This window comes from Urocampus carinirostris, chromosome 7 (genome assembly GCF_059441175.1).
Source record: "Urocampus carinirostris isolate Australia breed hairy pipefish chromosome 7, RoL_Ucar_1.0, whole genome shotgun sequence".
Taxonomy (NCBI): Eukaryota; Metazoa; Chordata; class Actinopteri; order Syngnathiformes; family Syngnathidae; genus Urocampus; species Urocampus carinirostris.
This window is the reverse complement of record NC_142355.1, coordinates 80,713-95,398: the sequence shown is the minus strand read 5'-3', so window position 1 is coordinate 95,398 and position 14,686 is coordinate 80,713. Positions and strand designations below refer to the sequence as shown.

Here is a 14,686-nt window from a genome sequence, read left to right as displayed (position 1 = left end):
GCCGTCTTTGCGCTCAAGTAGGCTCTGCCTCCGCCCGGACCCTATAGACAAGGGGTGGGGGGGGGCTTCTGTCACCGGCAGCTGCTGATGAAGACGATGAAGGTCGGCCGGCAGCTGAAGAAGACGCCGAGCGCCAGCGGGTAAGAACGCCTTTCGTCATGTTACCCGCGTTCCAAAGCCGCTTAGAAGGACAACCGTGATTTGTTATTCGACAAAGATCGGTAAAAGAAGAACCATCAAATAGCGTGTCTTTGGTCGCTGCGGGCAGAACGAGCACCAAAAAGTAGAGGAGGCACCCCACCCGAGATTAGCAATAGCGACTGTGAACAAGACATTCTTTTCGTTCATGGGCTCCACCGGCCAGTCGATGGACCAAAGCTCTTGAGTTTTGAACAGGTTTTTATCCCCCTCCTGAGAAAAGTCTTTGATTCCTCACACCGAGAATGTCTGAGATCCGAGCGGCGAGCTAACCCCAGACGAGGAATCCAGCCAGGATCCGAACAGCGCTTTGGCCGAGTTTTGCCGGAAAAGTGCCCGACAAATACGTTTGGATTCGATTCGTCGTCGAACGTTACATCAAGGTTGCGGGAGGAATGGGATTATTCCTCGGATCCCCTGAATTGTTTTCTCTGCTTATCGGATCAACCTTCTTGTCCTTCATTTCAATTGTCTTTGGAACTCTTTAGTGCCTGACTTTCAATTCAGACACAAGAAACCGTTTTAGATGGATTCCCAAACTCTATCGGTGCGCACAAAATGCCACTCCAAATAAGTGATTAGAGGTTACGACTGCTCGTCAAACTGAAACGGAAATAAAACCGCGTTAGTTAACCAAGATTGATCTCATCGCCTAAAACCACGAGTTCTCAAATGGTGGGGTGCGCCCCCTTGAGGACGCGTAACATCGGGGACTTTTTTTGTAATCCATTGCAATTGCACCTTTACTACACTAGGGAGCAGTGTCGAGCTGAGTATTGCAAATCGCGCCGATTCCTTCACAGCGTTTTGGGATGAAATCGACACTCATGATTTGATCGATTTTTGTTTTGAAGCTTTTTAAATGTTGTGTACTTGAGTTTAGAATGTTTTTTTTTATCGGTCGAAAGTCCTCGACATCATTTCATTTCACATCATTTCATTTTTTAGAACATGATTTGACGTCGTCCAAAATGTTGACGGGACTTGTACTTGTTTTGGAGTTTCAGATGCGTTTCAAATCTTTTCCGTTCTTGTGCGTTGCTCCAGAGTTCTTTCTTTTTGAACTCTCTTCTACGTCAATCGAGATGTTGTGTTTTACAGCGGTGTACTTCAAAAAGTGTGATCCAAAAATATGATTTTTTTTGTGGGTGGGGGTGGTTCTTCTTCCGAGGGCGGCGGGACAGAAGATAATAGAGAAGCGCTGCCATAAACCAAGTAAGAGTCTTCGTTTTCGATCGTTGATTTGAAACGGTTTTGTTCGTGGAATCAACGACTTTTCTAAAGGTTCATTCGGACTCTCGTCTTTTCATTCGACCACTCATGAAAGCTCAAACTGGTCCGGTGTCTTTTGTCGGTGCCGCGCGAACATGATTGCTTTTGGCTGCTTTTTTTTCCAGGTCATATTTGGTCATCATCTTCAATGAAGCAAGGAGGTTGAAGTTCTTCAAAATGTGCTTAAGATCTTCATCCAGTGGCCAACTCTGGTGCGGTTCTGGTGCCAGCGGAAGTTCCTGAAGGTCTTTAAGACGTACACCTTCCCACCATGATCCATTATTCATGCAATTCCACGATCCTCTTTTTGGGGGGCGCCACCGGCTTTGGGCCTTATATTGCGCCTCTTGTCCCTGCTGTCGTTTGGATCTTTGTTTTCTTCAGCACCGGTTTTAGAATGGCGCTAGTAGGGACGAATCGTAGTTATTCAGGTGACCCAACAGAGGACGCCAGAGGACCACCACAAAAATTCTCTTTTTTTTTTAGTTTCGTATTCTCAACGTCAACACGTTATTTTTCCATATCAGTTTGCATTTCATCCATTTTGGCAAGAATTGTTCATCCGAAAACAAGCTCATCCATTGGTCGATCTACAACACCGTGGGATTTCTTCACACAACGGGTCAATAGACAAACATTGTAACAAGAGGGAATGGGGCAGAGTGGAGTTTTTGTGGAGAGGTGGAAAAAGTGGTGAGGATATTGTAGAAAGGGGAAATGGATCATGAGAGAAATTAGCAGAGATTTCCAATGGTACGTTCAAAGTATTTGTCCCCAGCACCAAAATCAGCAGTTGTGTCATTTTTCTGCCGTACAGGTACCTTGAGAGGTCTTGACTCAGGCAGGCCGGAGCTCGCTTTGCCTTAGTTGCTTGAGAAAGGCCGGTTTTTGTATGCCCGGCTTCAGGACACGTGGCACGAACATCTTTTAGTGCACGGCACAATCGTAGCGCTAGGGGTTCTGACTAGCGTGTCGTCTGAACCCGCTAGGTGACCACCTCCGAGGTACGGGAAGCCCGGTTTGAACGGGGTCGTCGAGCTGCTCGAGAATCGATCGTGAATCTGCGCGCAAAGACATATCCGGACTTTTCGGATTACAAGGTAACATTTTAGCGATATGAATCTTTATCAAAGTTCTGTTGGGGCAGCTCATTTTCCCGCAACTCTAATATCATTCAAGTGGCCGCTGTGCCGTTTTGAGGCCGACGGCCGAAGTCCGAGTCCATCGCAGTCGCGGTTCGCTCCGTCGGTAAACAAAGCGAGACGGCACGGGGATTCGGACGCGGTTCAGGTCACTGCGGGGATGGGCAGACGGCCGTGGCTAATGGGGTATTGCGTAAAATGGAGACCGGGACCCCACGTGAAAAGTCATCGTTTGCCAGGCGGCCTCGCTCTGCCATTAAAACCCTCGAATGTCAAACTTACCTCGAGATGACGTCCTTACCAACTGAGAGTATACCACTGTAACCAAATAACAACTAGAGATGTACGGGCAAAAGACGACAGAATTGCGGTCGAATGATTGCTCTTTGTCATTGTACATGCACCCGTGCCAATCAGAAGCCCTGGATGACTGCTGAGATACGCAAACAACTAAAAGTACGGAACCTTGCCTTTAAATCTGGTGACAAGGAGGCGCTGAGATCAGCGAGGGCTAACCTGAACCGTGCTATCAGACTAGCAAAGCGAACGCACAGTCAAAAAATCCAGGAACGTTTCCTCAGTACAACCAACACCAGGGATATGTGGAAAGGCATTCAGGCCATCACCAAATACAAGCCAACCACCGCCCCAGTGCAGGACACTAGCATGGACTTTCTGAATGACCTCAACAAATTCTTTGGAAGGTTCGAGGCACAAAACTGCACCCCTGCAGCGAAAGCGGTTCCAAATCAGGACGAAAGAGCACTCCACCTGGATTCAACTGACGTGAGGAAGACCCTGAGAGGGGTCTACACAAGGAAGGCTCCAGGCCCGGACAACATTCCGGGGCGGATACTTAGGGAGTGCGCCGATCAGCTGGCTTGTGTACTAACAGACATTTTCAACACCTCGCTAGACCAAGCCAAAGTACCATCATGCTTCAAAATTGCCAACATCATCCCAGTGCCAAAGAAACCCCAGATCTTATCATTCAACGATTACCGGCCCGTTGCACTGACTCCTATCATAATGAAGTGCTTTGAGAGACTGGTTAAAGAGCACATCACCTCCAGTCTCCCCTCCTCATTCGACCCCTTTCAGTTTGCCTACCGGACAAACCGCTCCACCAGGGATGCCATCTCCTCTGCGCTTCACCTGAGCCTGACACACCTAGAGGAGAAGAACACCCATGTGCGGATGCTGTTCCTGGACTTCAGTTCAGCATTCAACACCATCATCCCACAACATCTGGTAGACAAAATGAGACTCCTGGGTTTCAACACCCCCCAGCGGAAGTGGCTGCTGGACTTCCTCAGTGACAGACCCTAATCAGTGCGGATAGGTCAGAACATCTCAGATGTCATCTACCTCAGCACGGGCTCCCCCCAAGGCTGTGTCCTGAGCCCCTTGCTGTTCACCTTGATGACACACGACTGCGTCCCTAGGTCCGCCACAAACCACATCGTGAAGTATGCTGACGACACAACAGTGGTGGGCCTCATCAGGGACGACAACGACCTGGCCTACAGAGAGGAGGTGGAGCAGTTGGTGGGCTGGTACAGCCTGGTCCTGAATGTTGACAAAACTAAAGAGATCATTGTCGACTTTAGGAAAAACCAGCCCAACCATGCCCCACTTTGCATCAACAACAAGGCTGTGGAGGTTGTCAGCAGTATCAAGTTCCTAGGGGTGCACATTACAAACAAACTCACCTGGTCCGTGAACACTGCATCACTGGTTAAGAGGGCACAGCAGCGCCTGTACTTCCTGCGGAGGATGAGGAGAGCCCACCTGCCCCGACCTTCCCTCATCGCATTCTACAGGGGCACCATAGAGAGTATCCTGACCAGCTGTATCTCTGTGTGGTGTGGAGGCTGCAGCGCTACCGACTGGGGTAGTGTGAGGAGGGTAACGAGGACAGCAGAGAAAATAATCGGGACTACACTTCCCTCCATTCAGGACATTGGCCAGAAGCGCTGCCTATCCCATGCTAAGAACATTATCGGGGACCCCTCTCACCCCCATCATGGACTGTTCACTCTGCTAGCCTCTGGGAAGAGGTACTGCAGTGTGCGGTGCAGGACCACCAGGTTCCGCAGTAGTCTAGTCCCCCTGGCCATTAGACTGTTAAATGGTCAATCTAACATATAGTTAACCTAAATCTAAACGGCTGCTAATCTGACTTTTTGCACTACTGGCAGTTCTTTATAGCTTGCCACTCCTTGCACATTTGCTCTCTGCACTATTGTACTTACAGCGTTATTGTTACAGTGTTAATGTTACTGTTTACCTGACTTGTTAACCTGACTGCCCATTTTGCACATCTGGTTAGCTACTCCTCTTGCACTATCGGCACCATGGTAAAATACTATACGTAGCCATAATACAATACAACTTTTACTTATATCTGTACATTCAAGGAAACTGTGCGGGTCAGATGTATCGACATTTCGTTCTGTATACACGTGTACTAGAATGACAATAAAGTAGATCTGAATCTGAATCTGAATCTGAAAAGTAGAATCATGTGGGATGGCTTCTCCTTTCTGTGTAAGAGCGGTTTAGTGAGCGTCTGGCTAGCCGCACTCTGCCGGAGAGGGAGCGGTGTATCCGTAACACCGGCATCACCCTCGTCAATTTGATTTGTTTTGGTCCTTAATCCCAACAAGTCTCAAAGGGCTCTACAGAAAATGAACGGTCGTCGACATAAAAGAATGTCCGCTCGACATCTTTCATCGGCTCCAGAGCCTTAGATGGTCTTTTAAGCTTCGATTGAAACACTTCCACGGAGGTCGCGGATCTCAGAGGGGAGAGCGTTCCACAGCACCAATGGAGAACGCTCTCCAACCTGCGGATTTCTTTTTTGCTCTTGGGATCGGTAGAAGCATGGGAGCGTAGGCTTTGTGCGGGAACATACAGGGAAATGAAATGTGAAACCCTACAGCACACCGATTCCAGCGTATCGCCTTCAGCCTCCCCGGGACGAATTTGCGGCCTGAGCAAAGTCCGGTCCGGCGTCGGGGATGGACGAGGACGCCCGCTGGCTGGAGTGGGTCACCAAACAGTTCGAGAGCATCGCCGGGGACGACAAGGAGATCGACCTCGACGAGTTCAAGACGGCGCTCAAGGTCAAAGAGGTCGGTGCGCCGCCATGTCGCTCCGGGTCCGGCACGCTCTGAATCCTGCCGCCCGACTTTCCTTACCTTGCGCCTCAGTCCTTCTTCGCCGAGCGCTTCTTTTCGCTCTTCGATTCGGACGGGAGTCGATCCATCAGCCTGGACGAGCTCCTGGAAGCGCTGGACCTTCTCATCCACGGCAGTGAGACAGACAAGCTGCGCTTCCTCTTCCAGGTCTACGATGTGGACGGTGAGTTGCTCCGTCGTAGGGGATGGTAAAGGTTTGGGGCTGATGGACCCAGGGCTGCGCAAAAAGAGCCATGGTACTTAATAAGAAAAAGGAGGCACAAAGTGACAAGCAAAGGTTCACAATATGACCAAATGTCCAAACCTAAGCTGACAAAATCTAGACCAAAGACCAAAAGCCGAAATGGAAAATGCAAGGAACGAACTAACAAGCGGGCATTAAACAACTGAGAAAATGATGAAACAAGAAACCAGAAAGAAAAGAAAACAGACATTGAAAATGCCCTTTCATCGGAGGCGCATCCCACTTGAGCTTTCCCCTAGATCTGGTTCCAAGATCGGCTCGTCACACACATTTGATAACTAATGGCCCATTTATTCAAAACACGGGCGTAAAACAACAAAGCTGATTGGCTTCAACATAATCACATGATTACACGGAGCGATATACTGTCGGTCGCGAGATGGCGTGCGAGCGCAAGTACATCGGGGGAATTAAAACTCTTTGGAGTACAAAGTCATAAGGCACAATGAAACCAGAATTTAATTTACAGTTGTGGCAAAAGTCCAGATACAAACTAGTCGTAAAATGCTTCACGCAAACACAGACAAATCAATAACTACTACTAAGTGAATAATGTGACTTAAATAGGTAAACGGAAAACTCATAGAATTATGACTATGTATGCCGTGACATTTTACAAAATCCTGCGGCTACCGACACTCCTTCAACCGAGTAACATTCCCATCGTTGCGTCGGAGACTTGGCGTCCGAGCTCCGCTTTCATCCAAAACGGAGTAAAACTGAAAAATACCATGAAAATACAGTGAATCTGACACCACGCCACGAATGATCAACTCGCACGACAACTCAAATAGGAATTTCAGTTAAAATCGTCCAAAAATAATCATCTACAAAATAATATCCTCCACTTTCATCCAAAACAGAGTAAAAAGATGACGGGTGGGGGCAAAGAGGCAATGGGACAGTAGCGACCGTGTCCCTTTGTTGGGGCGCTAGGTGCAGAGAACTCAAGCCGGACCGGAGATCTCCGGTCAACGGGGTCGAGTCGAGGTTAGCGTCCGAGCTCCGCTTTCAGCCAAAACTGAGTAAAAAGCCAGAGTGAAAATTCCCGCGGGGGGGCCGGGCACCCGACTCCCGTTCAAGCCCCGCTTGTAAGAAGTTCCGTTTGCGGTGCGCAGGAAGCGGCTCCATCGATCCGGACGAGCTGCGCACGGTCCTCAAGTCCTGCCTGCGCGAGAGCGCCATCTCCCTGCCGGAGGAAAAACTGGACGACCTGACCCTGGCGCTCTTCGAGTCGGCCGACAAAGACCGAAGCGGCGCCATCACCTTCGAGGAGCTGAAGGCCGAACTGGAGGACTTTCCCGAAGTCATGGAGAACCTGACCATCAGGTGGGGTAGGGTCTCTCGGTCGTCCCGGTTTCGACGGTCTCTCAAAGTCTTTTTCTCCTCCGGCGAGCAGCGCCGCCAACTGGCTGAAACCTCCCGAGTCGGAGCAGAAGAAGCGTCGGACGCCCCGCTACCTGACCCGGGCGTACTGGCACAACAACAGCCGCAAACTGCTGTTCCTGTGCGGTTACGCCGTCCTCAGCCTGGCGCTCTTCGCCGGCGCCGTTCTGCAGCATCGCCACGCTAGCGCCGCGTACATGCTAGCCAAAGGATGCGGCCAGTGCCTCAACTTCAACTGCACTTTTGTCATGGTAACGGAGATACGGCCGCGTCGGAGCCGCGTTCTGCTTTTGCCGTCGGGTCTAGAGCAGGAGGGGAGGGGGCCGCCTTGAGTACGGGACAAGAACAAACAAACAATTGACACAAAAAAAGGAACGTCCTCGAAAAACCACTCAAATTGATGCTACAATCTAGCTCAAATTGACCCAAAAAACAAACTAAAAATGACCCATCCCTCCCCCAACAAATTGTCTTAGTTTTTTTGCTCACTTTTTGTATATCGTTTTTTTTTTTTGCTTGTTTATCGGTCAAGTCGAGGTAGTTATTTTGTAGTCGTTGAGGTAGTCGATTTGGTTTATTTTGAGTTAGGTTTTTTCAGATCAATCTGAGTTAGTTTTCGGGTCGATTTTTTTATTTTTTTTTTGTTATCGAGCGGAGTTTCCTTTAATTCCCGAGGAACGATCACGAGCAAATTCCGCGGCAATCACCCCGCTGACAACGACCCAAAAACGACATCCGTGTCGTTCTCCGGCACTACTCTTCACAGAAAACAACACATTAAGATGACTTCTTAGGTCCCTGTTGCAATCTGACCTCACTCTCCACAGTACGGTTGACCCGGTACTGTCGTCCGGAAATAAAGGGCTCGCATTTTATGCATATTTTTTGGGTGCGGTAAAAAGTATTTGACATCTTCCCGATTTCTGTGTTTTTTGCAGATTCATCACTCCCAAAGGTTTCCGATCATCAAACCGATGGAAATATCACACGGAGGCAACACGAGGAAAAGCAAAATGCGCTTTTCAAATGTCAATTCTATTTAGTAAGGCACAAAAAAACCCTTCTGGCCCTACGTGACAATGGATCCATTGCAAAGATGGCTCAGAAGGTTAGAAAAGAACCTGGAAAAACATCCGAGGAACCACAGACCTGGCTGGCCTCGGTTGAGGTCAGTGTTCATGACTCTGTTTTAAGAAAGACACTGGCCAAAAATTGGCATCCATGAGTGAGTTCCCAGGCTAAAAACCACCGTTGACACAAAATAACACAAAGTAGCATCTCACATCTGCCAAAAAGCATCTTGATTATCCTCGAGACTTTAGAAGAAAAATTCCGTGTACTGATGAGTCCAAAATGGAACTTTTTGGGAGGTGTGCAGCCCCCAAATGAAAATAAAACGGCATTTGACAAAAACAACATGATGCCGACCGCAAAGCACGGGGTGGCAGTGCGGCAGTCCGGGGCTGCTTTGCTCCCCAGGGACCAGGACAACTCGCCGCGGTTGACGGAATCACAAATTCTGGCGTTTACAAGAAGATACTGAAGGAGAAGGTCCGGCCGTCGGTCGGTGCCCTCAAATTCAAACGCTCTTGGATCATGCAGCGGGATAACTGTCCAAAACAAAACAGCGAGTCCGCCTTTGAATGCTTTAAAGAAAACAAAATAAAAGTTCTGGAGTGGCCCGCTCAAATTCCGGATATAAACCCAATTGAGATGCTGCGGTGTGAACTTTAACTGGCAGTTCACCCTCCAGATTGCAGATTTGAAACCAGTGGGCCAAAAATCTCCACAGCCGTGCCAAAGGCTCCTTTATAACTCAATGATGGTGAAAGTTTGATTCGTAATCTAGCTGCCGAAGGGGGCAAAAGAAAGGGGCATAAGGCCGGGTAGCTTTTGATTTTTCTTGTGCCTTAGTCAATGGAATTGACATTGGAAAAGGACATGTTATGTTTCCCTGGTTTCTCTCTGTGTGATATACAAATAGGTTTGAGGGTCTGAAACCTTTGTAAGTAATAACGATGCAAAAAAAAAAAAAAAGAAATCCGGAAGGGGGTACCGCACGTGCTAAAATCTGACTTTGTAGCGGTCGAACGGTCACAGACCCGAAAACGGGTGACGGAAACGCGTCGGGGAAGATCCGCGAAAGCGCTCGGGACGTGCCGGGGCACGACGCGGTTCCGCGGCCGAAGGCGACCGCGCCCGCTTCCCCGGGCGGCGGGCGTTAGGTGTGGGCGGGGCTTCGCGACAGGCGGGCGGGTCCCCTCACCTGACGGCGGCGTCGCTGTCCCGGCAGGTCCTGATGCTGCGGCGCTGCCTGACGTGGTTGCGGGTGACGTGGCTGGTTCGGGTTTTGCCGCTGGACCAGAATATTCTGTTGCATCAGATTGTGGGCTACGCCATCCTGGCCTACACGCTCGTCCACACCACAGCGCACGTCTGCAACTTCGGTAGCCCAGAAAAACATTCCAAAAATGAACACGCAGACTCTACCTGTAATGCCGTGTGCTGGCTCTCTCTCCCTCTCTCTGTGCCGGTCTCTTTCTCTGACTCTTGTCTTTCGCTCTCCCTGTGTCTTTTTCCTCTCTGTTTCGCTCTTTTTCTGTCTCTTTCTCGTCCGTCTCACTTTCTCTCTCGATCTCTTCTTCTCTTACACTCTCTCACCATCTCTCTCTCTCTCCCACCGTCCGTCTCGCTCGTTCTTTGTCGCCTTCCCACCCTAGCTCAACTGTCTTCGCATAGCGGTTTCAGCGTTTGGGAGTACCTCCTGACCACCCGTCCCGGCATCGGGTGGGTGAAAGGCACGGCCTCGGTGACGGGCGTCGTCCTGCAGGTCGTCGTTTGCCTCATGGTGCTCTGCTCCAGCACCTTTGTGCGACGCAGCGGACATTTCGAAGTAAGGGGCACCCGCAAAAAAACTCATTCTCCCTCTCAAAACAGCGCCAGCGTAAGCACCTCCTCCCGACAGGTGTTCTACTGGTCTCACCTGTCCTATGTGTGGGTGTGGTCCCTGCTCATGGTCCATTGCGCCAACTTCTGGAAGTGGTTCCTGGTTCCGGGTCTGGTTTTCCTGCTGGAGAAGATCGTGGGCGTGGCCGTGTCCCGAATGGGCGGGCTCTACATCGTGGAGGTCAACCTGCTGCCGTCCAAGGTGAGCTGCGTAAGAGGCCACGTCGGCCGTCATATTTCAGGTTTGGTATCCTTCAGGTGACTCACCTGGTCATCAAGCGTCCCCAGTTCTTCCAGTTCAAGCCCGGAGATTACGTATACGTCAACATTCCGGCCATCGCCAAGTACGAGTGGCATCCTTTCACCATCAGCAGCGCTCCCGAGCAATCCGGTGCGAAAGCTTTTTCCCCTTTCGCCACCGTTCTCGCCCGTTTTAAACCCGGATGGGTTTTTTGTCCGCAGACAGTCTGTGGTTGCACATCCGCTCCATGGGCCAGTGGACCAATCGGCTCTACGAGTACTTTCGCCAGTCTCCGGGCGGACTAAACAAGATTCCGGTGGGAAACGCTCAAACTTGCTGAATCTTCCTTATTGTCATTGCTAAACAGGTAGCGAACATTGTTTGCGGGGAGATCGGACACGGCACTCCACTTTAAAGGGGCGGAACGTATCGTGAAACTCACAGGGTGGTGTTTTGAAACCGGGTACTGTCTTTGGGCGCAAAGTGCGCTGTGACGTTGCTGGGGCAGCCGCCCGGCCATACTGACGTACGCCTCGTCTCTGCAAAGCAAAACGACGCTTTACACAGGTAAAGGTGCTGTATCGGAATCAGATTAGGAGGCTTATCCCGCTACTGGTAACAATAGAAAGAAGTACTAGCTGTTCCCTGTTGTGGGGGAGCGGATCCCTACCCCAATAGATGGTCTAGAGAGAGAGAAAGAGACAAAAGGAGAGAGAATTGCACACACACACACACACACAGATAGAGACAGAGATAGAGAGATAGAAACAAACACACATAGACCCACAAAGTTCGAGACGGGAAGAGAGAGAGAGAGAGAGAGACAGACCCACAAAAGAGAGAAAGAGACACGGAAATAGAGAGAGGGATGGACAGACGTAGACCCATAGATAGAGAGAGACAGATAGAGACACAGAGAGTGATAGAAAAACAGAGGGATATAGAAACACAGATACAGAATGAAAGATGTCGTCCTGTCCATCCAGTAGCGTAGAGAGACGGGTTAAGTTGTGTCCAAGCGCCACTCTACAACTCCGGCGCTGTATGCCAGAATAGGCTCTTTTTGTAGAAGGACGCCAACAGCTCCTGTTCCAGGTCTCGGCAATGCCGTTTTTGTCTGAGCTTGAAGCATCGGGCAAATGTCCATAGGTGTCCCCTGAAAAAAACAGAAAAAAAAACAACGGACAAAAACAGGATAGAAAGAGTGACTGCTGCCGTCCTGGCTCGTACCCTCAGGAGCAAATGTCCAGTTTACGTAACGGTGCTGTGGCGTCCGATCAGGACAAGGCGGTGAAGCTGACTATGTATCGCCATAACGCCCCTCGGCCCGACGGCCCCCCCGCCACCTCCTCCCCGCTTCCCCTTCCTCCGGACGACCCCAGGCTAGCCGAAAGAGGGGAGGCTCCGCCCCTGAGAGAGGTAAGCCACCCGAGCGTTCAAGAGCCAACCGCTTCCGGCAAACGCTCGTGCGCTATTTCGGTCTTTAAGGTTTCTGGGAAAAGTGGCGAGAATCACCGCTTCTGCGACATCAAGGTGAGCGAGCGCCGCCCTATCTGGTCGGGAAGCCCCAGTTCCGTGACGGCCTTCGCCCTGCAGTGTTACGTGGACGGACCCTACGGCACCCCGACCAGACAGATCTTTGCTTCCGAGCACGCCGTCCTGATCGGGGCGGGCATCGGCATCACGCCTTTCGCCTCCATATTGCAAAGCATCATGTACAGGTGACTGGAATCCCGCTCCGTCCAAAAGACCTGGCTCCGGCGTCCTTCAAGGGGCGTCGCCGCCGGCGTTTCTGTTTGCAGGTACCGCCGCAGGAAGCAGAGCTGTCCCAACTGCAGCTACTCCTGGTGCGAGAACATCAAGGATAGCGAGATGAAGCTACGCAAAGTGAGTCTTTTTTGTTCTCGTTAGCGACCGGGCCAAGAACGGACCGATGGAAATTTGGGCCGGTCCTTCAGGTGGACTTCATCTGGATCAACCGAGACCAGAAGTCCTTCGAATGGTTCGTCAGCCTCCTGACCAAACTGGAGATGGACCAGGCCGACGGCGAGCTGGAAGGTGACTGGCGGTACTGTAGAACAATTGATCTCAAATGCCGGTGAAAGACGTTAGAGTCAAACGTGGACTTTAAGAATTGGGCCCTAAAGTGCAGCGTTTACTGGTGGATGGTTGCGTAATACTTTCGTCTCGAGGAAATTCCAATTCTAACCACGTCGCCATTTTTGGACGATAAGGACCTTCATCCCTTTCACAATCCATTCATGGCCAGTTACGTGCCGATGGTTTCCTTAGAAAATCATCCGGATCGGACTGATTTTAGGACACGGCCATCCATCACCTGACCACGATCCCGTCTCCCGCGCTAGGTCGCTTCCTGGAGATGCACATGTACATGACTTCGGCCTTGTGCAAGAACGACATGAAGGCCATCGGGTTGCAGATGGCTCTAGACCTGCTGGCCAAGAAGGAGAAGAGAGATTCCATCACGGGCCTGAGAACCAGAACGCAGCCCGGACGGCCCGAGTGGGCCAAGGTCAGAGCCGACCGCCGAGACCTACCTCGTTTCAGTGGAGATCTTGCTCCTTGCGCGCGCTGCGACCGCCTATCGCCTGACTAACGGCAGGTTCTTGCGCTCAGGTTTTCCAGAAAATTTCGGAGGAGAACAAAGGAAAGGTTCACGTGTTCTATTGCGGTTCTCCTGCCCTGGCCAAAGTCATCAAAGCTCAATGCGAGCACTTCGGCTTTAACTTCTACAAGGAGAACTTCTGACGTCGCGACCCGGTTCTTGGAAATCCGACCCTCTCCTTCGTTGGGGAGCCTACCGGATCTTCTAGCCAACTGGCGCTCTTGGACTATGGACAGCTTGATACTGGACAAAATTCCCTGACCCGGTCACGTCAAGTCAATAAATAAAACAAACGACACACACGAATTTTAAGCAAAACGGGACAGCGCCACCTATAACAAAGCTGCTCCAGCACACACAAAAAGTTTCCGTTTATTAGGAAGAAGACACCGCCGTCCGGGACTGATCAAGGTGTGCCCCTTTTGGATTTGGACTTCAACCAGGAGCTTGTACTTTTTCTGGGGCGCCCCTGGAGAGACGGACCCGGACGGCTACCGGGGCCCCGAGGGCGCCGAGGTCCAATTTCGCCAACTTAGCTCGGAACACGAATGTTAACCAGAATGACGGGAAGTGGAATCAGAATAAACACAGGGATGGAAAGAGAGAGGGGTGGAGAGAGTGAATGGAGAAAGAGGGAGAGAGGGGGAAGACAAAATGGAGAAGGAGAGAGGGAATGGATAGGGAGGGAGGGAGGGAGAGTGGAGAGAGAAAATTGAGAGAGAGAGAGAGAGAGAGAGAGAAGATTGAGAGAGGGGGAGAGAGAGGGGGAGAAAATGAAGAGAGGATGGAGAGAATGAGAGAGGGTGGGAAAATGGAGAGCGAATGGAAAAAGAATAAAGAGAGGGAGGGTGAATGGAGAGAGGGAATGGAGAGCTCTCTCTCCAAAGGGAAAAGGAGACAGAAAGAAGGGAGAGAGAAGGAGAAAGAGAGAGAAAATGAGAGCGAAACAAGAGAGCGGGAGAGGACAAAATTGAGAGAAACAAAAGAGAGGGAGAGGAAGAATCGGGATGATAAAATTAAAGAAATGTTGACAAAAAGAAAGAAAGTAAAAGAGACTTGGATAAAAAGGGAGAGAGAATTAGGGAAAAATCCTTTTTTGTTTACTTGAGTAGAATTGTAAAAAAGGTGTCCTATTGCTCCGCTACATTGGGCTACATTGAACCAGTTACTTAGCCACTAGGTGACACTTGTGAGCAGGGTTTGAAAGGTTTTCTTTTTACTGTACTGCATGCGCTGTGTATATAGCGGTAGATTCACATTTACCTCGATTACATTCATTTCTATTCATAGTTGAATGTACGGACTTCCGGGATTTTGTGATTCATTTGAATGGTTGTTTTAAAAAAAAGTCAATAAATAAAATGTTGCTACCAAGTACTTTTTTTACTTAAGTCATTTTTTTGGATGACTACTTTTTACTTTTACTTG

At 50.1% G+C, this 14,686-nt stretch overlaps 1 protein-coding gene across 8 annotated transcripts; it reads left to right on the top strand.

The window, feature by feature from the left end:
• Positions 1-68: 68 nt before the first annotated feature.
• Positions 69-13,855, top strand: nox5 (NADPH oxidase, EF-hand calcium binding domain 5). Of its 8 annotated transcripts, XM_088339415.1 has the most exons (18): positions 69-140; positions 1,596-1,715; positions 5,585-5,749; positions 5,828-5,978; positions 7,178-7,388; positions 7,459-7,696; positions 9,739-9,892; positions 10,166-10,338; positions 10,411-10,593; positions 10,650-10,782; positions 10,854-10,948; positions 11,869-12,051; positions 12,121-12,165; positions 12,229-12,353; positions 12,435-12,519; positions 12,591-12,690; positions 12,999-13,165; positions 13,270-13,855. In XM_088339415.1, exons 3-18 carry the CDS (start codon positions 5,636-5,638, stop codon positions 13,399-13,401), a joined length of 2,289 nt encoding a protein of 762 aa, XP_088195541.1. In that variant the 5' UTR covers positions 69-140; positions 1,596-1,715; positions 5,585-5,635; the 3' UTR covers positions 13,402-13,855. The 8 variants fall into 8 exon arrangements, with proteins under 8 accessions (XP_088195541.1, XP_088195540.1, XP_088195538.1 ...); XM_088339414.1 differs by having other exon boundaries at positions 10,671-10,782; positions 12,121-12,353; XM_088339412.1 differs by having other exon boundaries at positions 12,121-12,353.
• Positions 13,856-14,686: the final 831 nt, after the last annotated feature.